Source organism: Physcomitrium patens, chromosome 13 (assembly GCF_059467195.1).
Source record: "Physcomitrium patens ecotype Gransden chromosome 13, ASM5946719v1, whole genome shotgun sequence".
NCBI classification, from domain to species: Eukaryota; Viridiplantae; Streptophyta; class Bryopsida; order Funariales; family Funariaceae; genus Physcomitrium; species Physcomitrium patens.
This window is the reverse complement of record NC_143422.1, coordinates 1,255,029-1,276,234: the sequence shown is the minus strand read 5'-3', so window position 1 is coordinate 1,276,234 and position 21,206 is coordinate 1,255,029. Positions and strand designations below refer to the sequence as shown.

The window sequence follows — 21,206 nt, the reverse complement described above, 5'->3', positions numbered from 1 at the left end:
ATGGTCGAGGTTGAGGCCGTTCCCGCGTTCTCCGTTCCCACTCACGTGGTGAACGTGATCCCAAGGGGGACAAAAGGCGCTTGCGCCCGTGCATGTGGGCTAGGCGTGGGCGGGTTTCTTTATTAGTATGGGCAACGTGAAATAGTATCACCACTTTTAATTTGCATTGCCACTGTGTCACAACACAAGGCGGACTTTTTAGGGATGCTGCCAAAAACAGAATATAAGGGCGATAAACCCTCTTGCTTTGACGAAATTTGTGTTAAAACCATTGGGTTAACCAGGGAATTCTTTCGCTTCAAATCGGTCCATCAGAACTAGTTTTTGTTATTAAATCTTGAATTCCCTCTGCCTTGGAATGTCCGCCAGCGCATTAAATTGGGTCGTAGTCCATGGCCTGAAGAAACGGCGACACCAGTAGAATTTATTTGAATCTGCAGCTGGGCATGGAAGGCTTTGTAATCCCTGGAATCCTTGGGCCTTTTTCTATCACCGGATTCTCTGGACCGTGTAAATCTATAACCTTGCAAGTAAAAATAGATAAGCGAAAGAGTATATTCTGATACATAGAAAAGTGATAGAATCTAACCATCTCGCCCTTCGGCTTATCATCTTCAACAGCCTGCTATATTATCACCGAATCACAATGAATGTATAATTTGCACTCATCCATAACATGATTCTAATTACATAATTCATATTAAAGTGTTTGGCGTTTGAAGAGGTTGTCCATGTTCACAAAGGGATTATGTTACCATTGGATGAAGTTGCTGCCAACCATGTAGTTTTCTTTGTCTGCATCCAACCTGAAGATGTATTAGGGGGTTTTAAACATGGCACTTTTGCATAATCAAATAACTGGGATTCAACACCTGATATTTCTAGGATCACTCAAAATATTAAATCCAAAGTATCACTGTTCAAACTTTATTACCCTTTAGTATGGAGAGAGTTTTAGGCAAGCTATGCGATTTTTGATATTTGACTTGCCCCTCTTTTGATATTTTGATTTCAAAATATCACTGGATACTTCAAACTTGCATCTCATGTGAAATATCACCCTCAAAAATGGCCATGTCAGAAACCCCCTATTTGTGTTTCGTAAAATTGAATTTCAAAGGTGGGTATGATTTAAAACATAGTAATCACAGTTTATTGCCTTTATATTAGATTAGGATTTGTAGTTTCAGGACGAATAAACGAAGGCATCGGCTGAGGGAGGAGAGCGAGAAGTGGGAAGATAGAAAGAAAGAAAGAAGGAAACGATGCCATCTTCTGGATCGTACAAAATCAAACAATCGATCTTCCCATAAAGGTTTTAAACCCTAAAGCTTTGAGATTCCATAATGTACATTGTGCGATTCATTTGTAAGCTCTCCCGTTAGAACATAAAACAAAGAGCATATCATTGTACTGCTGTGCTAATGAAAGTGATCGCCCAAACGATTTACTCAGAGACTCGGAGTTCCTTTTTGTTGAGTATTCTTGGTGCACGAAGTTCTGCGTGTTTTTCTTCTTGGCTTTTGAGCTCGATGGCGCAGCAAGAGGTGAATTCTCAATTTGCTGGAAGTTGCAGAGAAGGGTGGGAGCAGTTTTGAGTGGGAGGGTGAAACGGGAAGTGGCACTTGTCGAAGCATCATGCTGTCGAAAGTGTGTATCTCAGCGAATAAGGTTTATTCCAATTTACACATTGGTTTCTACACCCACCAGCATCAGGGGGAATCAATCGTATGCAGAGAGCGCAGGATACTACGCAAGAGGGGGAAAATATATCCATTATTTTTCCTGGAAGTCTGCAGAACAAGACGGTTCCTGCAATCGAGTGAAAAGTGTCTCTATAATTGATGGGAAAAGTGGGCTGCGACGGATTCTTGACAGGTGCATCACCTCCACAGTGACCCCTGTTGGTACAGTTTCATTATTTATGTGTTGGAGATCCCATGAATATTGGAGCTTCCCTGTTGTCTCAATCCAAAAATTATTGCTATCCCTTGCAGTGACGAAGCGCTTGCCATTTGCCCATCATTTTTGCCTATTTTTGCCGTTTTTTTGTTTTGGGTTTTTCGGTCTCACCATCTCCATGATCTCTCCCGAAGGGAAACTCCCTGTTCAAGTCTCCCTGTAGAAGTTTCACAGAAATCTGCACGACAAACTAGGTGCTGGCAGGCTGCAACTTCACCGTTGTGTATGATCTGTAATACTGAAGGAATATCAAAGCTTAAGCAGCAAGGGATTGACAACCATCATTAAGCATAGCTGGCAACATTGTCAATCATCTTAATAGCCCCGTGAAGCATTTCGCACATGTCACGGAAATTTAATTCAAGTCTAGCTTACAAATGTGATCCAGGAAAAGTGCAAGATCTCCAGGGACACTCACTGCTTCACCCTATCAAAAATATTAGTGGGAGGAACCAACTGCACATAAACATGTCTCGCCTGCATGGGTTTCCCATCTTCCTCAAGTAATTGCTGCTAACAATCTGAAGTTTACAGTGAGGCAATATGTTTCTAACTTGCTGACAGACGTAAACGGAGCAACCGAGTTGCCTGGGAGCTGCACGCGACTCTGTCTCGATCAATCGCTGTCGAAGTACATGAAGCACATAAAGTTCAGATCCAACCGCGGCATTTTCAAAATGGAGATGGGATTTGTAGAAATGGGACTACTGAATGAAACTTCAAGTGTACTAAGAAAAAGTTTGAGAAATCCATTGGCATGATTAAACAATCACATCACTGAGTAGGGTTATTGCTGTGAACACTGGAATGCTGCATGGCTACGATTCCAAGTAGACTTCTACTGATAATATCAGTAGATCTTAAGTAGGAAAAGAATACAGCACACTCAAAAATTTTGATGTTTGTTTGTGATGAACTAGTGGATACAGAGATGGAGAAAGATCCGGCTAATGTATGGAATTCACTCAAGGAAATCTATCAGAGTGGAGATCTATCACAAATTATGTTGATAAATTCTCAGTTCTTACATTATGGTCACATGAAGAAGGAGATGTCAAAAAATATGTGAAACTAGCAAGGGAATACAAGAACAAGCTTGATATTTATGGAGAGCTACTTCCAAACAAAATGACTATGAATTTGCTCTTGAATGGATTACTAAGGAGTCACAACATGATGATTCAATTGATAATTTAATTCCTCTGCCAAGTTTTAATAAGTGTATTATCAATGTGATGAATGAAGCAAACATATTCAATATTAGAGCATAATATCTGGGCAAAGTTGGAGGCATTGATTACGTTACAGGTCCAAACCGTGGACGTGGACAAAGTCAAAGAAAAGCAGAACAATGTAGACGCAATGGCAAAGGAAGAAGACAATCAAATTCAAGAAATAACTATTTTATTGCTTTGTTTGAGAAAAACCTAGAAATATTGCGCAAGATTGTTATCGTTGCAAAGGACCAGTGTCTACAAAAAGAGTTATTAATATGATAGTTGAATCAAAAACTAAAAATTTGAATGAACCAAATAAGCTCAAAATATTTCTAGCGGAATTCCAAAAATCCGAACAGTGGTATATGGATAGTGGATGTAGCGTACATGTGGCATGAAAAAGATTTGATCACAAACATGAGAGAAATGAAAAACAAAAATCTCACTACTGTGGGTAGTGAATTGCATGGAATTGAAGGAAAATGTGATGTTAAATTACAAACCAATCATAGTGAAATAAAAGTTATAGATGTTTTGTACTCTTCATCTATAAAAAGAAATCTACTATTAATAGGTTGTTTTGCAGATGATAGAAGAGTAATTTTATTTAGAATATATATATATATATATATATATATATATATATATACTGTGGACAATATTGGAAATATGAAAATAGTTATTGTTGAGCACAAAGATTTGAGAAATGGGCTTTATAAATTTGGCAATACAATTTGCAAATAAAACAAAATAAATTTTATTTCAGGTGATATTGAGATGGAGAAGTGGCATTGTTGCTATGGACATTTGAATTAAGTCGGACTATACCATCTTTTGAAAGCAAACCGAATAAGAGGATTACTAACAATCCAAAATGTAAAACAAATCTGCAAGGCTTGTTTAGTGGGATGTTAACATAGAGTTTTTTTTATTAAAAAATATCTTTTAATAGAACAGCAAAGGTAAATCAACTTATTCATGTTGATTTGATGGGATCCAGGAGAATAACATTATTAATTGGGTTAAGATTTATTGCTATTTTTATTGATGATAGAAGCTGTAAAATTTGGGTATATTTTTTCAAAACAAACAGAAAAATTCTTGAAAAATTTCGGCAGTTCAAGGCAATAACAAAGAGTGAAACCAACAATAAAATAGAGATATTGAAGATTGATAAAAGAGAAGAATTCTTAAATGTAGAATTTACAAACTATTGCAAGGCGAATGGAATTAAAAGACAATTGACACAAGCTAGAACTCATGCTTAAAACGGTGTAACAGAAAGAAGAAACATAGCTCTTATATAAAATGCAAGAAGTTTATTATATGAAGCAAAATTACCCATATATTTTGGTCAAAAATGGTAAATACGAAAAACTATCTATTCATTTCAATCAAAAAACTTTATGGTGGGATATGATAATGAAAACAAAGTATGTATGCTGTATTATTCATTAAAATATAAATATATATATATATATATATATAGCAAAGATGTAGTATTTTATGAATCTAGAATCAGATTCAAATTTACAAAAAACAAAAATGTGTTCAACAAAAATATAAAACTATTTGTAACATCAAAGAATGATGAGCATAATCAAAATCAAGAATTGTTTCATGAGAATTATGATCAAAATCTAAGACAAGTAGATGATGACAATGCCAATTGGATCATCAAACAAAGAGAGTGTGCATTTAATTTACAAGATAATGACAATACTAATTGTGGTACCAAACATGGAGAGTGTGAATCTGCTTCACAAAAGAAAGAAAAAAATGTTAAAGCTACAAACTAAACATAATGTCTTAAATTTTTACAAGATGAAGCAATTAACAAGGAAGAAGAGGAAAATATATCCTCAACTATGGAAGGTACTTCATTCAACAATATTTTTCAAATAAAGAGAAAATCTAAATATAATGTTACTAAAACAAGTTTACTATGATCAAAAAGGCCAAAGACACAAAACACAAGACTGCATGACTATGTTTAGATAATAGAAAAATAAGAAGTATGAGAATGACTTATTTTATTTTATAAAGCAATGAATTCAAAAGAATAGAATGAAACAATCAAACAAAAGATGAATGCTATTGAAAGAAATGATACATAGAGTTTTGTAGATCAACCAAATAGAATCAAGCCACTTAATTTTAAATGGGTTTTTAATGCAAAAATAGATAATAATGGAAATGTTAAAAAATACAAAGGTAGATTAGTAGTGAGAGGATATTTTCAAAAATCTGGAATTGATTATTTTGAGACATTTTCTCACATAGTAAAATAGACAACAATAAGATGTATGGTAGCTCTTGCTACTAGAATAAAATGGAAAATTAGACATATAGATGTAAAAACTACATTTTTGATTGATATTCTTAAAGAAGAAATATTTATGAAGATTCTTGATGGTTGAAAAATGAAAGCACGAAAAGAAAAGTATGCAAAATAAAGAAAACTTTATACGGACTTAAACATGCTCTAAGAGCTTGATATTCAAGAATAGATGGTTATTGAAAGAATAAAATCTTAATAAGAGCATTAAAGATTTTAATTTGTATTAATATATTTAAAACATAAAATACATCTTATTGCTTTTAAATATTAATAACTTATTATTAACATGAGACAATTATAAAAATATTAATAGGATTTAAAAATATTTGCAAGATGAATATAAAATGACTGATTTGGGCAATGTATATTCTTATCTAGGATCTGAATTTGTATTTACTAAATAAGGAATCTGGATGCATAAGATATCATATTTTAAAAAATTACTGAAAATTTTGAAATTGAAAATTTGAACTTTGTGTCTGTACCAATGAATACACAAACTAAGCTTGAAAGAGACATGAAATCTCTACCATGCAATGCTATTTACTGTTGATCATTAAATGAAAGTTTGATTCATCTTAAAATAATCCAACATAACATAGTATTTGCTGTATATTATTATTTTTGATACATGAACCAACCACAAAAAAACACATCTTATAGTAGCTTAACATATTTTGAAGTAGGAGAATTACAAACTTTTAGTAGTGCACACTTTACTTGAGATTCAAATTCTTCAAAATCTATATTAAGTGTGTTACATAAACTTGGTTCATTACCTATCCATTGAAATAGTAATTAATAAAAAATCATAACATTGCCCACAATTAAGGACTTTCTTAGAGGCTATGAGAGAAATAAATTATTTTAGGAAATTACTTGAATAATTTGAAATATATGAAAAAAAAAAAAAAAAATTTAGCGATAATATGAGTTGTATAAAGCTAATAAATAATCTAATAATGCATTCAAGAATAAAACATATAAAATTACGACATCATTATATAAGAGAAAGAATAATTAATGAAATAATTGAAGTAGAATTTAGTCTAAGTGAATATCAGCAAATTGATAATATGAAACAAATTCATCCATGAATTTATGAAATAGATTGTAAAGGTAAAATTTACTATTCAATCCAAATTATAAGATGGCCTCAACTAAAAATTGCTTGTAATTGGTGGTATAAAGTGAGACAAGTAATTAACAAGAAAAAAAGAAAAAAGAACAAATACAAGTGAAATTAATGTATTCAAGCAAATACACACTCCAAAATTTAGTCATAGTCTATTCACTAGATTTTTATCTAGTAAAAATTAAAAAGTAAAAATTAAAAATTATATTTTTAGACATTTAATTTTATTATCTTTTTAATGATATAAGAAACATGTAAATCCAATTTATTATAAATAAGTTATGAAGGTTTAAAGATATCAAGTAAATAATTAAAAAAATTAAGTAAAAATATTTTATCTCAAGGATAATTTGTTTATAGATCAAGGGTTTGAGCCTCATCAAGGCTCACATGTAGTATATGAGGTTGATTGAGAGAGGCTACAAGGCCTTAGTCTTATCCTCCTAACTCTATTCAAAGCACTACAACCCAATGAAACTTTTACAACTCTCTTCCTACAAGAACTAGACTTGCTATTGGTCCTCCTATTTTATACTAATAAAACTAATATTTTCTAATCTTTGACTTCACCATGGTATTTTAAAAAATAAAATTAGCCTAGGAAATTTTTATGGCCTTTATATCTTGCTTCATAATAGCTCCCAAGATGGTAAAAATTTAATTTTATCAAAGTCTTGAAATTTTCTCTAAAACTTCTTAAAAAATTAAAAAAAAAAATTAAAAGATTTTTTTATATATTTTTATGATACTAAAATCAAATCAAAGACAAATTTTCCTATCTTACCAATTTTTTATGGTAATAAAATAAATTTAAATCTATTAAAAATCCTATTTCTAATATAAGTAAAAAAAATGAGGTTCTTTCTAATGCTTTTTTTTAAAATTATTGACTAGTATTTATAGGTTTTTAATAAATATTATATATATATATATATATATATATATAAAAGGTCAGTATACATATTGATTTTAATACTAATCTTTAATATTCAACAATAACTAAAAATATTAAATTAACTAAAATAATTAATTTTAAGATTTATTAATAATTATTTAATATTTTTTTTTTCTCTCTCTCTCTCTCTCTCTCTCTCTCCCTCTCTTTATATATATATATATATGTATATATATATATATTTTAATAAGACTCTTTTACCTTATAAACATTACTAAATTCTAATGAATACTTAAGTCATGAAAGACTATCTAATACTAATATTTTTATATTTAAATTAGTAAAACCTATATTTTTAATACTTCTACGAATTAAAATTTATTGGTGAGACTTACATAGTTTATTTATCAAATATTTAAAAGCAACTTGAACTTTTTAATATAATATTTTGTTTTTTAGTTAAGAACTTTGCCTTTTCATCTTCTGAAAAGTAGACTTATTGCCTCATCTTTCAACCCCCCCCCCCCATCAACCTTACAACAAAAGTCTTTCCACATTCTAAAATCAAATAACTTCAAATCTAAAACTAGACTCTATATGCTCAACATTATATTACTTTAGAATTCTATTACAACCTTCATATATATATATATATATATATATATATTTGTAATTTATATAATTTTTTAAAATTTAAAGAATAAAAATTTATTTATCTAGATTTAATATATGTATACATATATATTTTCAAAAAATAATTTAAAAAATAAAATAAAAAACTATAATAATTTAAAATATCAAATTTACTTAAGGATCAATATTTTTAACCATGATAATTCTGAAATAAAAAATTTGATTAAAGAATATATAATATTATATATTATTAGACTTTTATGACTATATTAAATTATTTTAGTAAATGAAATTTTACAAGTATGATTTTTTAAAATAAAAGATTGAATATATAAAGCTTTTGTAAGTATTTATTTGACTTTTTGTAATAATAAAATTTTATGCTATTTAGAATTTTATTATAAATTTTAATTTTATTTAAGACTTTAAAAAAACTAACAAAATAAAAGATTAATTGATTTTGTTTTCAAATTCAAACTCTAAATATGCAACAATGGATTGAAAAAATTCAAGATCCTTTGTATTTATTTGACTCAACAATTGAATTATTGATTAGATTTTAAAGTTCAAGGATTGCATGGCTTGTCATTGTAAATGAAGAGAGAATTAGAGAACTTACAATTGATTTAAAAGAAATATCAATTTTCATTCAACAAGTCCAAGTAAGATGGTCAATAACTAATGCAAGCAATTCACATTTATACACACAATTAGAAACACAACTTCTAAGCATATTCACCATTATGTAAAGGTAAAATTCACTCCTCAATTTAAATTATGAGATGGTTTTAATTGAGATTTTTTGGTAAGTATTGGTGTGAAGTAAAAAATATAGCTAATAAAAAAAATTTTAAAAAAAGAAAGAAACAAGTAAAAGAAATGTAATCAAATAATTATATACTTTAAATTTTTTTTACAATTTTTGTATTGGATTTTTATCCCATAAAAATAAAAATAAAAATAAAATTTTAAAACTATAATTATTTTTTAATAATACAGAAAATATATAAATTTACATCATTGCTAATAAGTTATGAAGGTTTAGAGATAAAATATTTAAATTAAAAATATTTAATTAAATATTTTTTGCATAAAGAAAGACTTTTTAAGAAATCAAGGATTTGAGCCTCACCATGGTTCATAAATAATGTTGTTAAGGTATAATTTACCACACTCCAAATCAAATGATTGCTTCAATTAAGAATTATTTATAATTGGTGGTATAAAGTAGAAGAAGCTATTAATAAGAATAAAAGAAGAGCAACACAAAATAAGTGAAATAAGTAAAAAAAAGAAAAAAGAAAAAAAAGAAAAAGAATTGTACATATCAAGAATACTTATCACAATCTATTCATTAGATTTTTATCAAATAAAAAATAAAAATAAAAATATATTTTAAAGTAGGTATTTTTTTCTTTTCAATGACATTAAAAATCTAAATGTAATGAATAAGTTATGATAGTTTAAAGGTAGAATGTAAGTAATAAAAAAATTAAATGAATAATTTCTACCTTAAGGATAACTTGCTTAAGATATCAAAAGTTTGAACTTCACCAAGGCTCATAAGTAGTGTATTAAGATATTCTAGAAAGGCCACAAGGCCTTAGTCTTATCGTCCTACCTACATCCAAGCTGCTACAATCCATATGAAACTAGTACACCTCCTTTCTTAGAAGGACTAGACTAACTATTGGTCTTCTTACTATCTACTGGTAAAATTAATATTTTTTTTTATTTTTGACTTCAGTATGATTTTTAAAAATACCCTATTAAGCTAGAAACTTCACATGGCCTTTAAATCTTGCTTCATTTCTTCATAATGACTTCTAAGGTGGTAAAATTCATTTTACCAAAGTCTTAAAAATTGTTGTAAAATTTTCTAATAAATTCTAAATAAATTCTAAAATTTTCTAGAATATTTTTATAATAATAATTTCAATTGAAAGCCATATTTTTTTATTTTAGTAACTTATTAGTAATAAAATTAAGTTAAATAAATTCTAAATCTTAATCTTAATATAAATAAATAAATAAACATGAAGTACTTTGTCATATCTTTTCTAAATAATGACTAACATTTATAACTATTTTATAATTAATCCATGTAGATAGAAGGCTAATGTAGATGTTGGTTTCAATAACTAAAGATTATTACCTAAAAATAGATATAAATATTAAATCAAGTAAAATAATTTTTTCTAAGACTTATTGAGACTCCATTCTTATGATTTTTTTTAATAAGATTCTTGTAACTTATAAATCCATCGAAATTCTAATAAATACTTAAACAATAAAATAAAATTTAATCCTAATATTTTATATTTAAATATTTAAAAATTATATTTGTAATAGTTTCATTAATTAAGATCCATTGGAGGGACTTACATATGGAAATTATCTAAAAATATTTATAATAATAGAAAGAATTCTACTCTTACTTTTAAGATGGTCTATAAAAAATAATAATAGAAGTTACAAAAGTAGACACTACAATCTATTTGAAGAAATAGGGTACAAGAAGAAATTCACTTGGACTTTGACCTAGAAACAAAGAAAGAAAAAAAAGGAAAAAGAAAAAAAATGTTTGATCTCAACATGTCTTCACATGTAGCAACTTTTTATTTAGTCACTAGCTCAATATTTAATTTAGTTTAAAAATATAGTTTTTATTGGTTTTTAAAAATATAGTTAGAAAATTATATAATGTAATATAATGTAATTTAATTTTTTTTTGTTTTGTTTTATTTTTTTGATAAAATCTACCATGACTTTATATTAAGGGTGTATTTAAATAAATTTTCCAAAAGTTTTTATTTAATTTATCTAACTACTTAAATTATTTTATATTTAACTTTAATTTATGATGTATAGATTAATAAATAAAATATTAAGTAAAGATTTTTTTTAATATTTCTAACTTATTAATGGTTTTATATAATTTAGTATATCTATTTTTATAATAAATTATATAATAAAAAAGAAATATATATATATATATATATATATATATATATATATATATATATATATATATATCTTTTTTATTATACAATTTTAAAAAATAAACCTAATAAATTTTAGCTTTTTGTTGTTTGTTAAAATCTAAAATGAATTTACTTTAATTTTATATAATTTTTAAGTTTAATTTTTTTTGGATTTGACAAAAAGATATCAACTTCTTTTTATAGATCTAAAAGTATTTTAAAATAATAACCAATTTGTACTACATTATTTAATAGAAAAATTTATTACTTAGATATTAATGTAATTTCTTTGATTCTATTTCAAAAAATAACTTATCTCAAAGATGCATATAATCCCAAAAATGCATTTTTATAAATTAATGCCATTTTTATAATTTTTGAAGTCTCTTATTAACTAAGATAATGTTTTTGAATTTTTTGCTCTATTGCTGTTGATTTAAGTATTTAAAGTTCAATTTTAATTTTGAAGTATACATGAAATATTCATCTTTTTTGATATTATTTTTAGTGTATATAATAGTCATTTTATTTTTATTATAAAAATAACTATAATTTTTATTTGTGTATTTTTTAACCTAGAATTTGTAATTAGGAAAAGAATAGTAAACACAAATTTTTGTACATTCATTTACAGAAATAAAATATATTGCTTCAGATACTTTTATTAAAGGTTTTTTAATTCTATAAAAAGTTATTGTTAAATTGGAGTATACTTTCAATATTTTTGGCTCATTAAGAAATTGTTATTAACGATGCTAAATAATTTTTATGCTAAATTGTTAAATTTTATTCTTTTGGTGGAGAAAATTAAATCGTTAATAACAATTTCTTAATTATCACTATGTTATTTAGCATAAAAATTTAGCATAAAAATGAATTTTACATCATTATATAAAAATTACCAACTTTTTTTTACATAATGTGCTTTTCTATATTTCTAATATGGTTTTATCTTTGTATGATATATATATATATATATAACCAATGTTAATTTCGGGTCTACATATCTGAAGAGAGTATTAAAGCAAATGAACATAATACCACATTTTGAAGATTTAATATCAATAATGTCAAAATGTAGGGCTTCAACACTTTACCAGCTAACAGGCTCCCTCAATTAGACACACATACCTCTAAAGTGGTAAGCAGTTCTTCCTCTGTTTTGTAACGATGTTCATTAGTGCAATATTTTCTCTCATTGTATCATGTTGCAAAATTTCAGAAGAGCTACAATTCCATTTTATGATCCAGCACTTCAAGGATTGGACAAAAGACGTGGACAATTTATTCACAGTTCAGATTTGAGAACAGATACTACATTATGAGAGACTTTTACTCTCTTGCAATTGCAGTAAACACTGCTCATAAATAATCACAGTTATTAAAAAAGATAACTGAGATTTTCAGCTCTTCCAATGAAGAAAATTTCCTTTCCTTTGAGCAAATTTTCCACATAATTCTTATAACTGTAGATCTGACAGGTGAGCGGCATTGACCTAAGCAGATTCAGCTGCATATAGAGCCTTAATCTCCTCAACATCATCGTAGCTTCCCAAGAAAATGGGTGATCTGTCGTGGATGTGAGCTGGGACCAGATCGAGGGACTACGAAAGCAACCGAGTAATCAGTATAATATAACCAAGTCCGAAAAGTAGAAACTAACAGTGTTCAAATTCAAAAGAACAGTACCGAGTTAATAATTCTTCGCCAACCCTTGCGAATATCATTTTCACTAAAATGTTATATTTGCCTTTAGCTCATTCACAATTGGCATGAGTGTTGTGAGAAACTTTGCAAACAATTCAATAACTGACAAAACTTAGAAACACGGATAAGTAAGAGTGTAGGTGCACTCACTCTCTGCTTGCCAGTGAAGGATTGACCTCCAGCTTGCTCTACCAAGAAAGACATGGGGAAAACTTCATACAGAACCCTGTACCACAATATTGTTACAGCATTAAAATTAAATACTATATCTGTACAGGACAAAACTTGTCGAACTCCAAAATATATCAAACCATCAAACATTAGAAGTACGTGCCAATCATCAATACTAAAGCGTAATGTGGATATTTTGATGAATGAGCAAACAAGTTGAAGTGCAGTTAGTACCTGAGCTTTCCCTTGGGGCTCTTCTTGTCACCAGGGTACATAAAGATACCTCCGTATAGAAGAGTTCTGTGAACGTCCGCTACCATACTGAAAAAATAAACCCGCAACAGAGAATCATACCGGGAAGCAATTAGATATCACGTATATGATATAAAGAGCTTTCTAGTCCCCGATCTTGATCTATGTACCCGAGTGCATTTTTGCTGTGCAATTGTAGGAAATGAGAGTTTTGTGTACACAATCGTGCTTGTACCTTCCAATGTATCTCAACGACTTCGGCGATGACCCGTCCTTGGGGAACTTTGCGTTCTCCACATACTTGGTTGTAGGACCGTCCCAGTGTTTGGCATTTCCTTCGTTAACAGAGTAAATTTTTCCCTTCTTAGGAATCTGATGAAATTAAATAAATTATCAGATTGCCAGAAGCATAGTTATAAAAGATGGCAGGTCAAAAACTATTTGAAACCCATACAAACAAAGCGTTAAACCAGACTTGCATCAAGTAAGAATTAAAATAAAACACCTGGTCGCAATCGCACTGTAAAGGAGACATGATTTCTCGCGAAATTAAAGGTTGCCGAAGAAGCGCAGTAACGGACTTGTAGGGTTTAGTTCATGCAAATGTGGGAACACTTAAATGCATTTAGGAAAATTAGAACACGAAATGTCATCAAAGGACATACAGATATAAACCTTGATGTCAGGGTGCGTCAAGATGAACTCCCCAAGTGAAGGATCGAGGGTGAAGCCATTAACCCCAGCACCTGTGCTCAGTACCAACTGCAATACAGACAACCTTGTTACTGAGACTCTAGGCAAGCACTACTAACCTCCACCAGATTAGCTGGTGCAAATTCGATAAGATGGATGACTAGGCAAAACATACGTCTACATAATAAGTGCATACTTAACTGAACCCTGAGAGCTTAAGGGAGCGTACATAACTATATGTATGCTTTTAAGAAAAAATGTACTAAGTATTCTTACGACATCCAACACCTCAATTTGGTGGCTATTCCGACATCAAGCTAAAATGAAATTTTGGGGATGATTTCCTTTCAAAAGGCTGTTCCTCCATAAGGGTAGAGTGCTTACTGTGCATGAGCTTCCATACATACAGTAGCCTGCAGCAAGCATAGCAGTGCCAGGCTGCAAAACGTCCTCAACCGTCCCTGAGGCTCCTTCCTTAAGCATGTAGATTCCAAAAATCTGGGTCCAGGCAATCAACAGTTAAGATTGACACTAAGAGTTTTCGAAACTTATCCATTTATTCTTTGACATGTTGAACTATTTCGTAAACCAGCACTTCGATGCAACATTTGAGTGGACTCGTCTACTTCTACACCAAGCCTCATAACGTACTACGTTACCATCAGAGTAAAGAAGTACGTGAAAATTTCAAATGTACGTGACACAAACATTCAACGCTATAAACGACCAAGCTGAAAAGTAAAACAAAATACAAAAATGAGAAGTTTCTAATAATTTACCGTTCCAATAGATACACCACAATCAATGTTGGAAGATCCATCAAGTGGATCAAACACGACGCAGTATCTTCCTCTTTTGGACGGCTCTACAAAAATTGCGTCTTCGTTCTCTTCAGATACGAGGACATTCTGCGACCACGTAAATGCCGTGCAGATCAGAAATAAGAAATGACAGAAACAATACACGAAAAAGTAAAAAACTAGCAGAGTAACACTAAATGCAATTATCCCATATACATACAGTAGAGACCTTTTCTCTCAGAGGAATTGTCAACAGCTCAGACTGATCTTCTTAACATCTCAACATTTGTCAAGATGCTGACATACATTAACAGATGACAACAGGAGAAGCCTGACACATCGACCTAGACGTGCAAAGCATTTGCATTAACGAAAGATGAAACCGCAAAAGAATCAGTTAAATTAATTTGTAGTGAAATATTTTTAGACTTACGGTGCGTCCACTGCTCACAAGAGCGTTGATGAAGACATCATTCGACAAAACATCCAGTTTTTTCTGCTCTTCTCCCTGAAATTTCATAGCATCCAAATCAGTTTCATCTTGTTGAATCGCTTGATTTTGAGGCTTTAATATTTTTTCGGAATCAAAAGAGACGGGTTTGTAAATAGTAAAGAAAGATGGAGGTCATCATCCACGATAATGCGAGGAGGTGTAGTTTTAGAACATTCCCCCAAAGAAAATTCTCCTACTACTACAAGAAGTAACCAAGCATTCGAGCCGTTCATGTGGCATGCAAATGCCTTCGAAAATGACCTATGTCATCGTCACAGTCCATCTTTTGAGCGGAGAACAATTCATCAACTTCCTTAAAAAAATTGACACTGCATGTGATTAACCAATGGTGCAGGAAATGACGTGCCATGGTGTGCTTCAATTACCTGTACATTCGTCTCTCCTGCCAATCCGATGAGTTTCGCCAATCCAGCCTGAGCAAATATTCATTAAACCTCTCGTTAGTTCTCAACGGAAATGTTGATAACTTAGCAGAGCCTAATGGTCGGGGTATCAGAATTAGCTAGGAAACTGCGTCAGTCAAGATTCAAAGTGCTTTTCTCAAACTCAATCACAAATGGATGATCCTGATGGCCAACCCATCACAATGATCCGCAGAAGCTGTGGTCCTATGCGGCTTTATGATGGAAATGTCATGGTAACTACCAGAAATCTGAGTTTCAGTGCATGTTACAAACACGGACAAGGCAATGTTTAAACCAAACAGCTCCGACTGAAGCCTTTGCAATCATAAGCAGGAACTTAGAAGCTTCTCCATTTGTAATTCAACTGTTCATACAACGTGCTAAAGCCGAAAAGGATCATGTGGTCCCGACGTAGGCACTAAGAAATCCCAGACGAAATTCAACATTGTAAAATTGAAAGAATCTATAGAGTACCTTGCTAACGGACGAGCAAACAAACTTGCAGCCAAGCACGATATTGTTAAGGAGAATCGTGAGATCACCACGAGCTTCTGGAAATTTGCTCTGCTCATTGAGCACGTGCCGAGTAATTGTCATCAAGTCAGTCCTCATTGCATCCGCAGCGTGGTCCATGGCTGCGAGATCTTCCCAGTTCACTTCGCAGATCTAGCTTCACGACGAACACCTCTGAACATCATGAAACCACGAAAAATTGACACGTAACGATAAATTCCAAAACGCAGGATACAAACGGAGAGTTCCAGCCAACCAATTTCGTCCTTTCACATTTTACACAGTGACGGAAACAGTCACTCCCTTCAATATGAATCATCTAGCAAGACATTCTGACAACAAATTCCAAGTCCGCAGTGAAATTCGAACTACTAAAAAAAAAAATCATCAAAATAATTCAAATAATTTTTAAAAAATCCTAAAAACGCTCGAAAGAATTATACTACCACACTCTTCCGGGCAAATGAACCCCCCGTCACAGCGCGAAAAATGTAAGTAAAATGCTCGTTCAGACAGTGATCAAGCTGACTTTCCATGCGATCGAACTTCCTCGATTCTCCGCTACAATGAGCGCTACAGCAGACGATCATGTTCCTCAATTCATGCACACAAAATCAGTGACCGACGTACCTCGGAGGCAATTGTGAACGCGAGAAAGGAAGTTCAGCGCCGCGTCAGACAGCGACCTGCCATTAGAACGCACAGACGAACTGGGGCGAGGAAGAAGGTGATCTCCGAGCCTCCAGGTTCGGTTCCCGTTCCGGGGTCGGTTTCATCGAAGGAGGTAAGGCGAGGGGAGGTTCGGGGTAGGCAAGGTGGGCCACGATGGCCGCCTCGGAAGATAAGATAGAAGGTGAAAGGTGGATGGGTTCCGGGTTCGATCCCCTTCGTTGCGGAGTTGTGTGGTGTGGGAATGGATGTCTTTGCCCTCCCTAGGTTCCAATCATTGGCACCTCGCCCGTGGCCTAGGGATCCCGTTCCTTGAGATCCGTGCCTTAAGTGGTTCACCCATTGCCAAAATCGCCCCCTATTACCGCTCCGTTACATTTGTTGAGCAAATACAAAAGTTAATAAGTGATCACTGATATCATGTGTTTAGAAATAACAATTAAAAAAAAATTACATGTTTCTAATCTTGTGGCAACTCTTTGAACGTTGTGCGATTCTTTCCTATTGAGTTTTCTTATTTATAATTTTAATTAGTGTATTAGAATTTTTGTATACATTAAATTCTCTTATGTGTACTACCAACATAGAGATGTGTGCGTGTGCATGTGATTTTTTTTTTTTTTTTTCAAACTAGCCTTTAATTATATATATATATATATATATATATATATATTAAGAAAAATCAATACTAGCCTGGATAATTGGTGGGGAACGGAGAATAAAAATAAAGAAAACATTGGGTTATGAAACAGGAAGATATTTATAGAAGGAAAGTAGTCCAAACTCTGGAACTTCTTTTTGGAGGAATTACGTTACGTACTGTAAATAATATAAAATCTAATTTATGGCTTTGTTTCTATTACGGTACAGTCTACTTTTGAAAAGCTCGAAAGTGGTTTTTAATAATATCTCGTAAAAACCTACTCAATTGGACGCAAATCGCGTGGGATCATTTATCATCCGTCATGACACGGATGATAAAAACGATGTCGTTTATTCATCCATTGTGCCTGGGACAAGTTGCGGACATGATTCAGAAACTTTATGAGTCACCCACCCACCGGGCAGTTTCCGCCCCATCGTGGTTCGTTCCGAACCTAACACATGACCAGCTCCGGAACCTGCCTCGGAAGTTTAACGCGTCGGTTCGGAAATCCGTGAGAGAGGGATCGGAAGAGCTATCATTGCAGAAAATGGGGTTATCACGGCCTGTCGAGAGCTGGCCGCACTGAATGGCGAGCAAATTCTTTCGTGTGCAATACGGAGGTGCAATATCGATATTCACGATGTAGATGTGAACACATTCGTATTAAGCACAGCAGGTGCATAAGGAGTCCTCTGAGTAAGTTTTCTCTCGACGGGTGGACAATGCTGTGAAGAAGAATGTGCCTGGAGGTCTACAATTTACAAACTAGTCTTGCAAACTAGATGTTGCAACTTTTATGTGTGGCTATGAGAAGCTCGCGATCGTGATTCAGTTCACAACAGAGCACACTCTTCGAATTTCACCTTCCGACCCCAGCTTCACTCCCACGCGGCCCATTTTGAGCATGGCTGCGGTGAAGCGCTCAAAGAATACAGATCTGTTGTTTGCGTATTCCGTTACGTACCGTCCTGTTTTCACGTTGATGAGCAATGACGAATCCGAAGTCAGAATGCCTCTGCTTTCCAGCACCGAAGTGTAGTAGTTCTCGTCGAACTGGTCTGGGGTGATGGGCTCCGTGGGGATGCGTGCTGTGTTGTCCACGGGTTGTGGACACATGCTGCGGAGCTTGATAGCGTAAGTTTCCGAGAGGAGAGGATCATACCCAGTTGTGCTGTTAAAGCCGAAGAATCGCCTTGCGACTTGCGCACAATGAACCCTTCCAAAAGTGTGTGCCCCCGACAATGTGGCCATGTCACGGGGAGTCAAGCCCATCGCAGCGAACTGTACGATCAGAGACTCGGCAGTCGATTGGGAGGAAGGCAGCATGCTTCCTGCTTGATCAGCTCTGGAGACGCGACCGTCTCTTCGCCCGAGCTCCACAGACCACGTCGGGCCTCCTGCCTAATCATGGATTCATAAGAAGAATGAGAACTCGATGAAGACAATGTGGTGCAGGAAACAAATTTTCACTGCGGGATCGACGCTGTTCATGGACTGATCCGATGGCAACGAGTTGGAATTACGAATCTATGGCTTAATTACCTGCACAACGGCGTCGCGGCTTGCAAGTGCGATGATATCGGCACAGGACACAATGCCAGGGCACATGGCCTCGACTTGGCTCTTAATGTCATCGACAATGTCGTATCCTCGCACCGTCAAGTTGGGGACAGCATCACGCTCAGCTGTGTTGTTAGGAGTTGAAGCAATCAACACTGACCCGTCACATCCCTGAAATTTTAAGTGCACCACCAAATCATCATCAAATCAATTCAGGGTCTCTCTATTCAAATTTTTACACTCTCACAGAGAGCAGCATCACTTGAATTTAACATGTGTTTTCGATTGTTCTATCGCTTTGAAGCATTACTAAACAAACTTGATGGTGAGCCTGAATATAGCATGCATGACAAAATCCAGCAAACTTTTAGTTTACTGTAGGTAGTAAGCTAGAAATTTATTAAATCATCAGGGTTGGAATGTGAGCTCACATTGACAGCGCAATCGTGGAAGAACATGCGGAGTAGAGGAGCCCCAGAAGAGATATCTTGTTGCAAGTTCCTGGCCATGGTGGACGTTACCACCTGCTGCAGTCCTGGGCAGCTATGGCTGTAAAATAGCGTGTTCAGCTTTGGTACAATTCTTGGCGTTGCAACGCCTATTTGAGCTTCAGTCCTCGCGGAAAACAAGCATAACACGAAACAACAGCATAACACAGCTCCCCAAATAAATCTTTCCTGAATCTGGAAATGTGCCATTTCAAGACAGGCCTCTTGCTTCAACACTTCTCACAAAATTATTACTCTCACGGCTCCAGCTTCTTGGTCGTTGAGTGATAATATCTCTTCAGACCTTACAGGAAGGGATGGAGTTTCCCTCTCCGCCGCCTCAAACTTCTCAGTTCAAGTCTTTGTGCCAAAATGATTGACGATAGGCAGGCTTTTTTTGTTGAACAGATCTGCTGTCAGGGCTGTAGACCTCGATCACCGAGAACCCCGATCTCATAACTCCGACAGTTCCCAAGCACTTTCGATCGATTTAGATTACAAAGGAACGCCACCCGATATTTAAAAAGAATACTGACTCTGCCAAATCCAGCAATGTTGTCCCGAAGCCATCCAATAGCTGGTCCCGCGCTTCTGCACCTTACGTAATTCTACTTCTCAACGTGCAAAGTGCTATGGACACAAAGCTGCAACCATGTAAGATCAACCACCACGGCTGCAGGCCTTATTGCACCCTCGTGAAGTCCATCGCGGGGTGAAACCGACACAATGTAATCACACCTTCCTCACTCTACTTCCGAATGCAGTTGGAGCCAATATTCTTGTTCGACTCCAGGTTATCATTTCCGGTCCAATATTCTTGTTCAGCCAGCGGAAAACTGAAACAACCTGCGGCAGCTTCACTCTCAACCTACGCCTAGTCTAGGTCATGTCTCAACCTGTTGCATGTTTCATGCAGAGAAGTGACTTGTAGACAGAGAGTGGCTGCCTGGCGGTGATTTATCCAGGGAACCAGATGGTCACTGGTGCCAGATGTTCAGCTAGAGATACGCGGCGAATCTGGGAAACTCATGGAAAAAGAGAACAATGTAGCACCGCCTCTGCAAAAGACAGATCATCGCCTCCAGCTTGATGCAGTAGCAGCAACTGAACTAGCTAGCTGGGGGTTAGAACCATGTGTAGTCATGTGCCAGGTCAAACGCCACGAAGCAATGGAATTGCAGATGACTCTACGGGGGTTGGCAGAGCTGGACCCAGCCGGACGATGAGGACGGGAGTACCATGAGCATCGCCATCGCTGCGAAGACGCGCTATTACGCCACTTAAATTGATATGGTTTATTACGTCGAACGGGCAGTTCTCATCGCTCCATGAGGAGCACAATGAAGCATCCTTGCAACCGCCGCCGACCCTCCTCCTCGTTATTTTGTTGTTCTCTTCTGCTGCTGCCTAATGATGCAGTATGCAGTTTCTCAGATGGCTCACTGTACACCGGTATCTATGTTGCCCGTAGCATTACAGATCGACACCATTATGGTATGCAGTAGAGGTGGCAAGACACACGCAGCAAATTTTGTTCAGCCTGAGGTTCTCACATGGGCCAGCTAGAAATCGGTTTTTAAACCCACCTGCAATAGCTGGTCAGTAGCAACCCACTGTTTGTA

The 21,206-nt window shown here is 33.9% G+C and overlaps 3 protein-coding genes across 4 annotated transcripts; 1 reads left to right on the top strand and 2 right to left on the bottom strand.

The window, feature by feature from the left end:
* LOC141046124 (uncharacterized) lies at nucleotides 1-7,232 on the top strand. Its single transcript, XM_073538351.2, has 3 exons — nucleotides 1-94; nucleotides 1,374-1,878; nucleotides 2,527-7,232. Exons 1-3 carry the CDS (start codon nucleotides 1-3, stop codon nucleotides 2,675-2,677), a joined length of 750 nt encoding a protein of 249 aa, XP_073394452.1. The 3' UTR covers nucleotides 2,678-7,232.
* A 5,197-nt stretch (nucleotides 7,233-12,429) lies between these two features.
* Nucleotides 12,430-16,902, bottom strand: LOC112290176 (fructose-1,6-bisphosphatase, cytosolic). Of its 2 annotated transcripts, none has more exons than XM_024536198.3 (11): nucleotides 16,668-16,902; nucleotides 16,183-16,395; nucleotides 15,670-15,717; nucleotides 15,224-15,298; nucleotides 14,770-14,898; nucleotides 14,375-14,488; nucleotides 13,973-14,059; nucleotides 13,533-13,669; nucleotides 13,280-13,366; nucleotides 13,025-13,100; nucleotides 12,430-12,771 (listed from the first exon to the last, which is right to left on the bottom strand). In XM_024536198.3, the coding sequence occupies exons 2-11, from the start codon at nucleotides 16,339-16,341 to the stop codon at nucleotides 12,664-12,666; spliced, it is 1,020 nt and encodes a 339-aa protein (XP_024391966.1). In that variant the 5' UTR covers nucleotides 16,342-16,395; nucleotides 16,668-16,902; the 3' UTR covers nucleotides 12,430-12,663. The 2 variants fall into 2 exon arrangements, with proteins under 2 accessions (XP_024391966.1, XP_024391965.1); XM_024536197.3 differs by having other exon boundaries at nucleotides 16,852-16,902.
* A 1,232-nt stretch (nucleotides 16,903-18,134) lies between these two features.
* LOC112290278 (peroxidase 3) lies at nucleotides 18,135-20,750 on the bottom strand. Its single transcript, XM_024536404.3, has 3 exons — nucleotides 19,528-20,750; nucleotides 19,079-19,267; nucleotides 18,135-18,937 (listed from the first exon to the last, which is right to left on the bottom strand). The coding sequence occupies exons 1-3, from the start codon at nucleotides 19,792-19,794 to the stop codon at nucleotides 18,365-18,367; spliced, it is 1,029 nt and encodes a 342-aa protein (XP_024392172.1). The 5' UTR covers nucleotides 19,795-20,750; the 3' UTR covers nucleotides 18,135-18,364.
* Nucleotides 20,751-21,206: the final 456 nt, after the last annotated feature.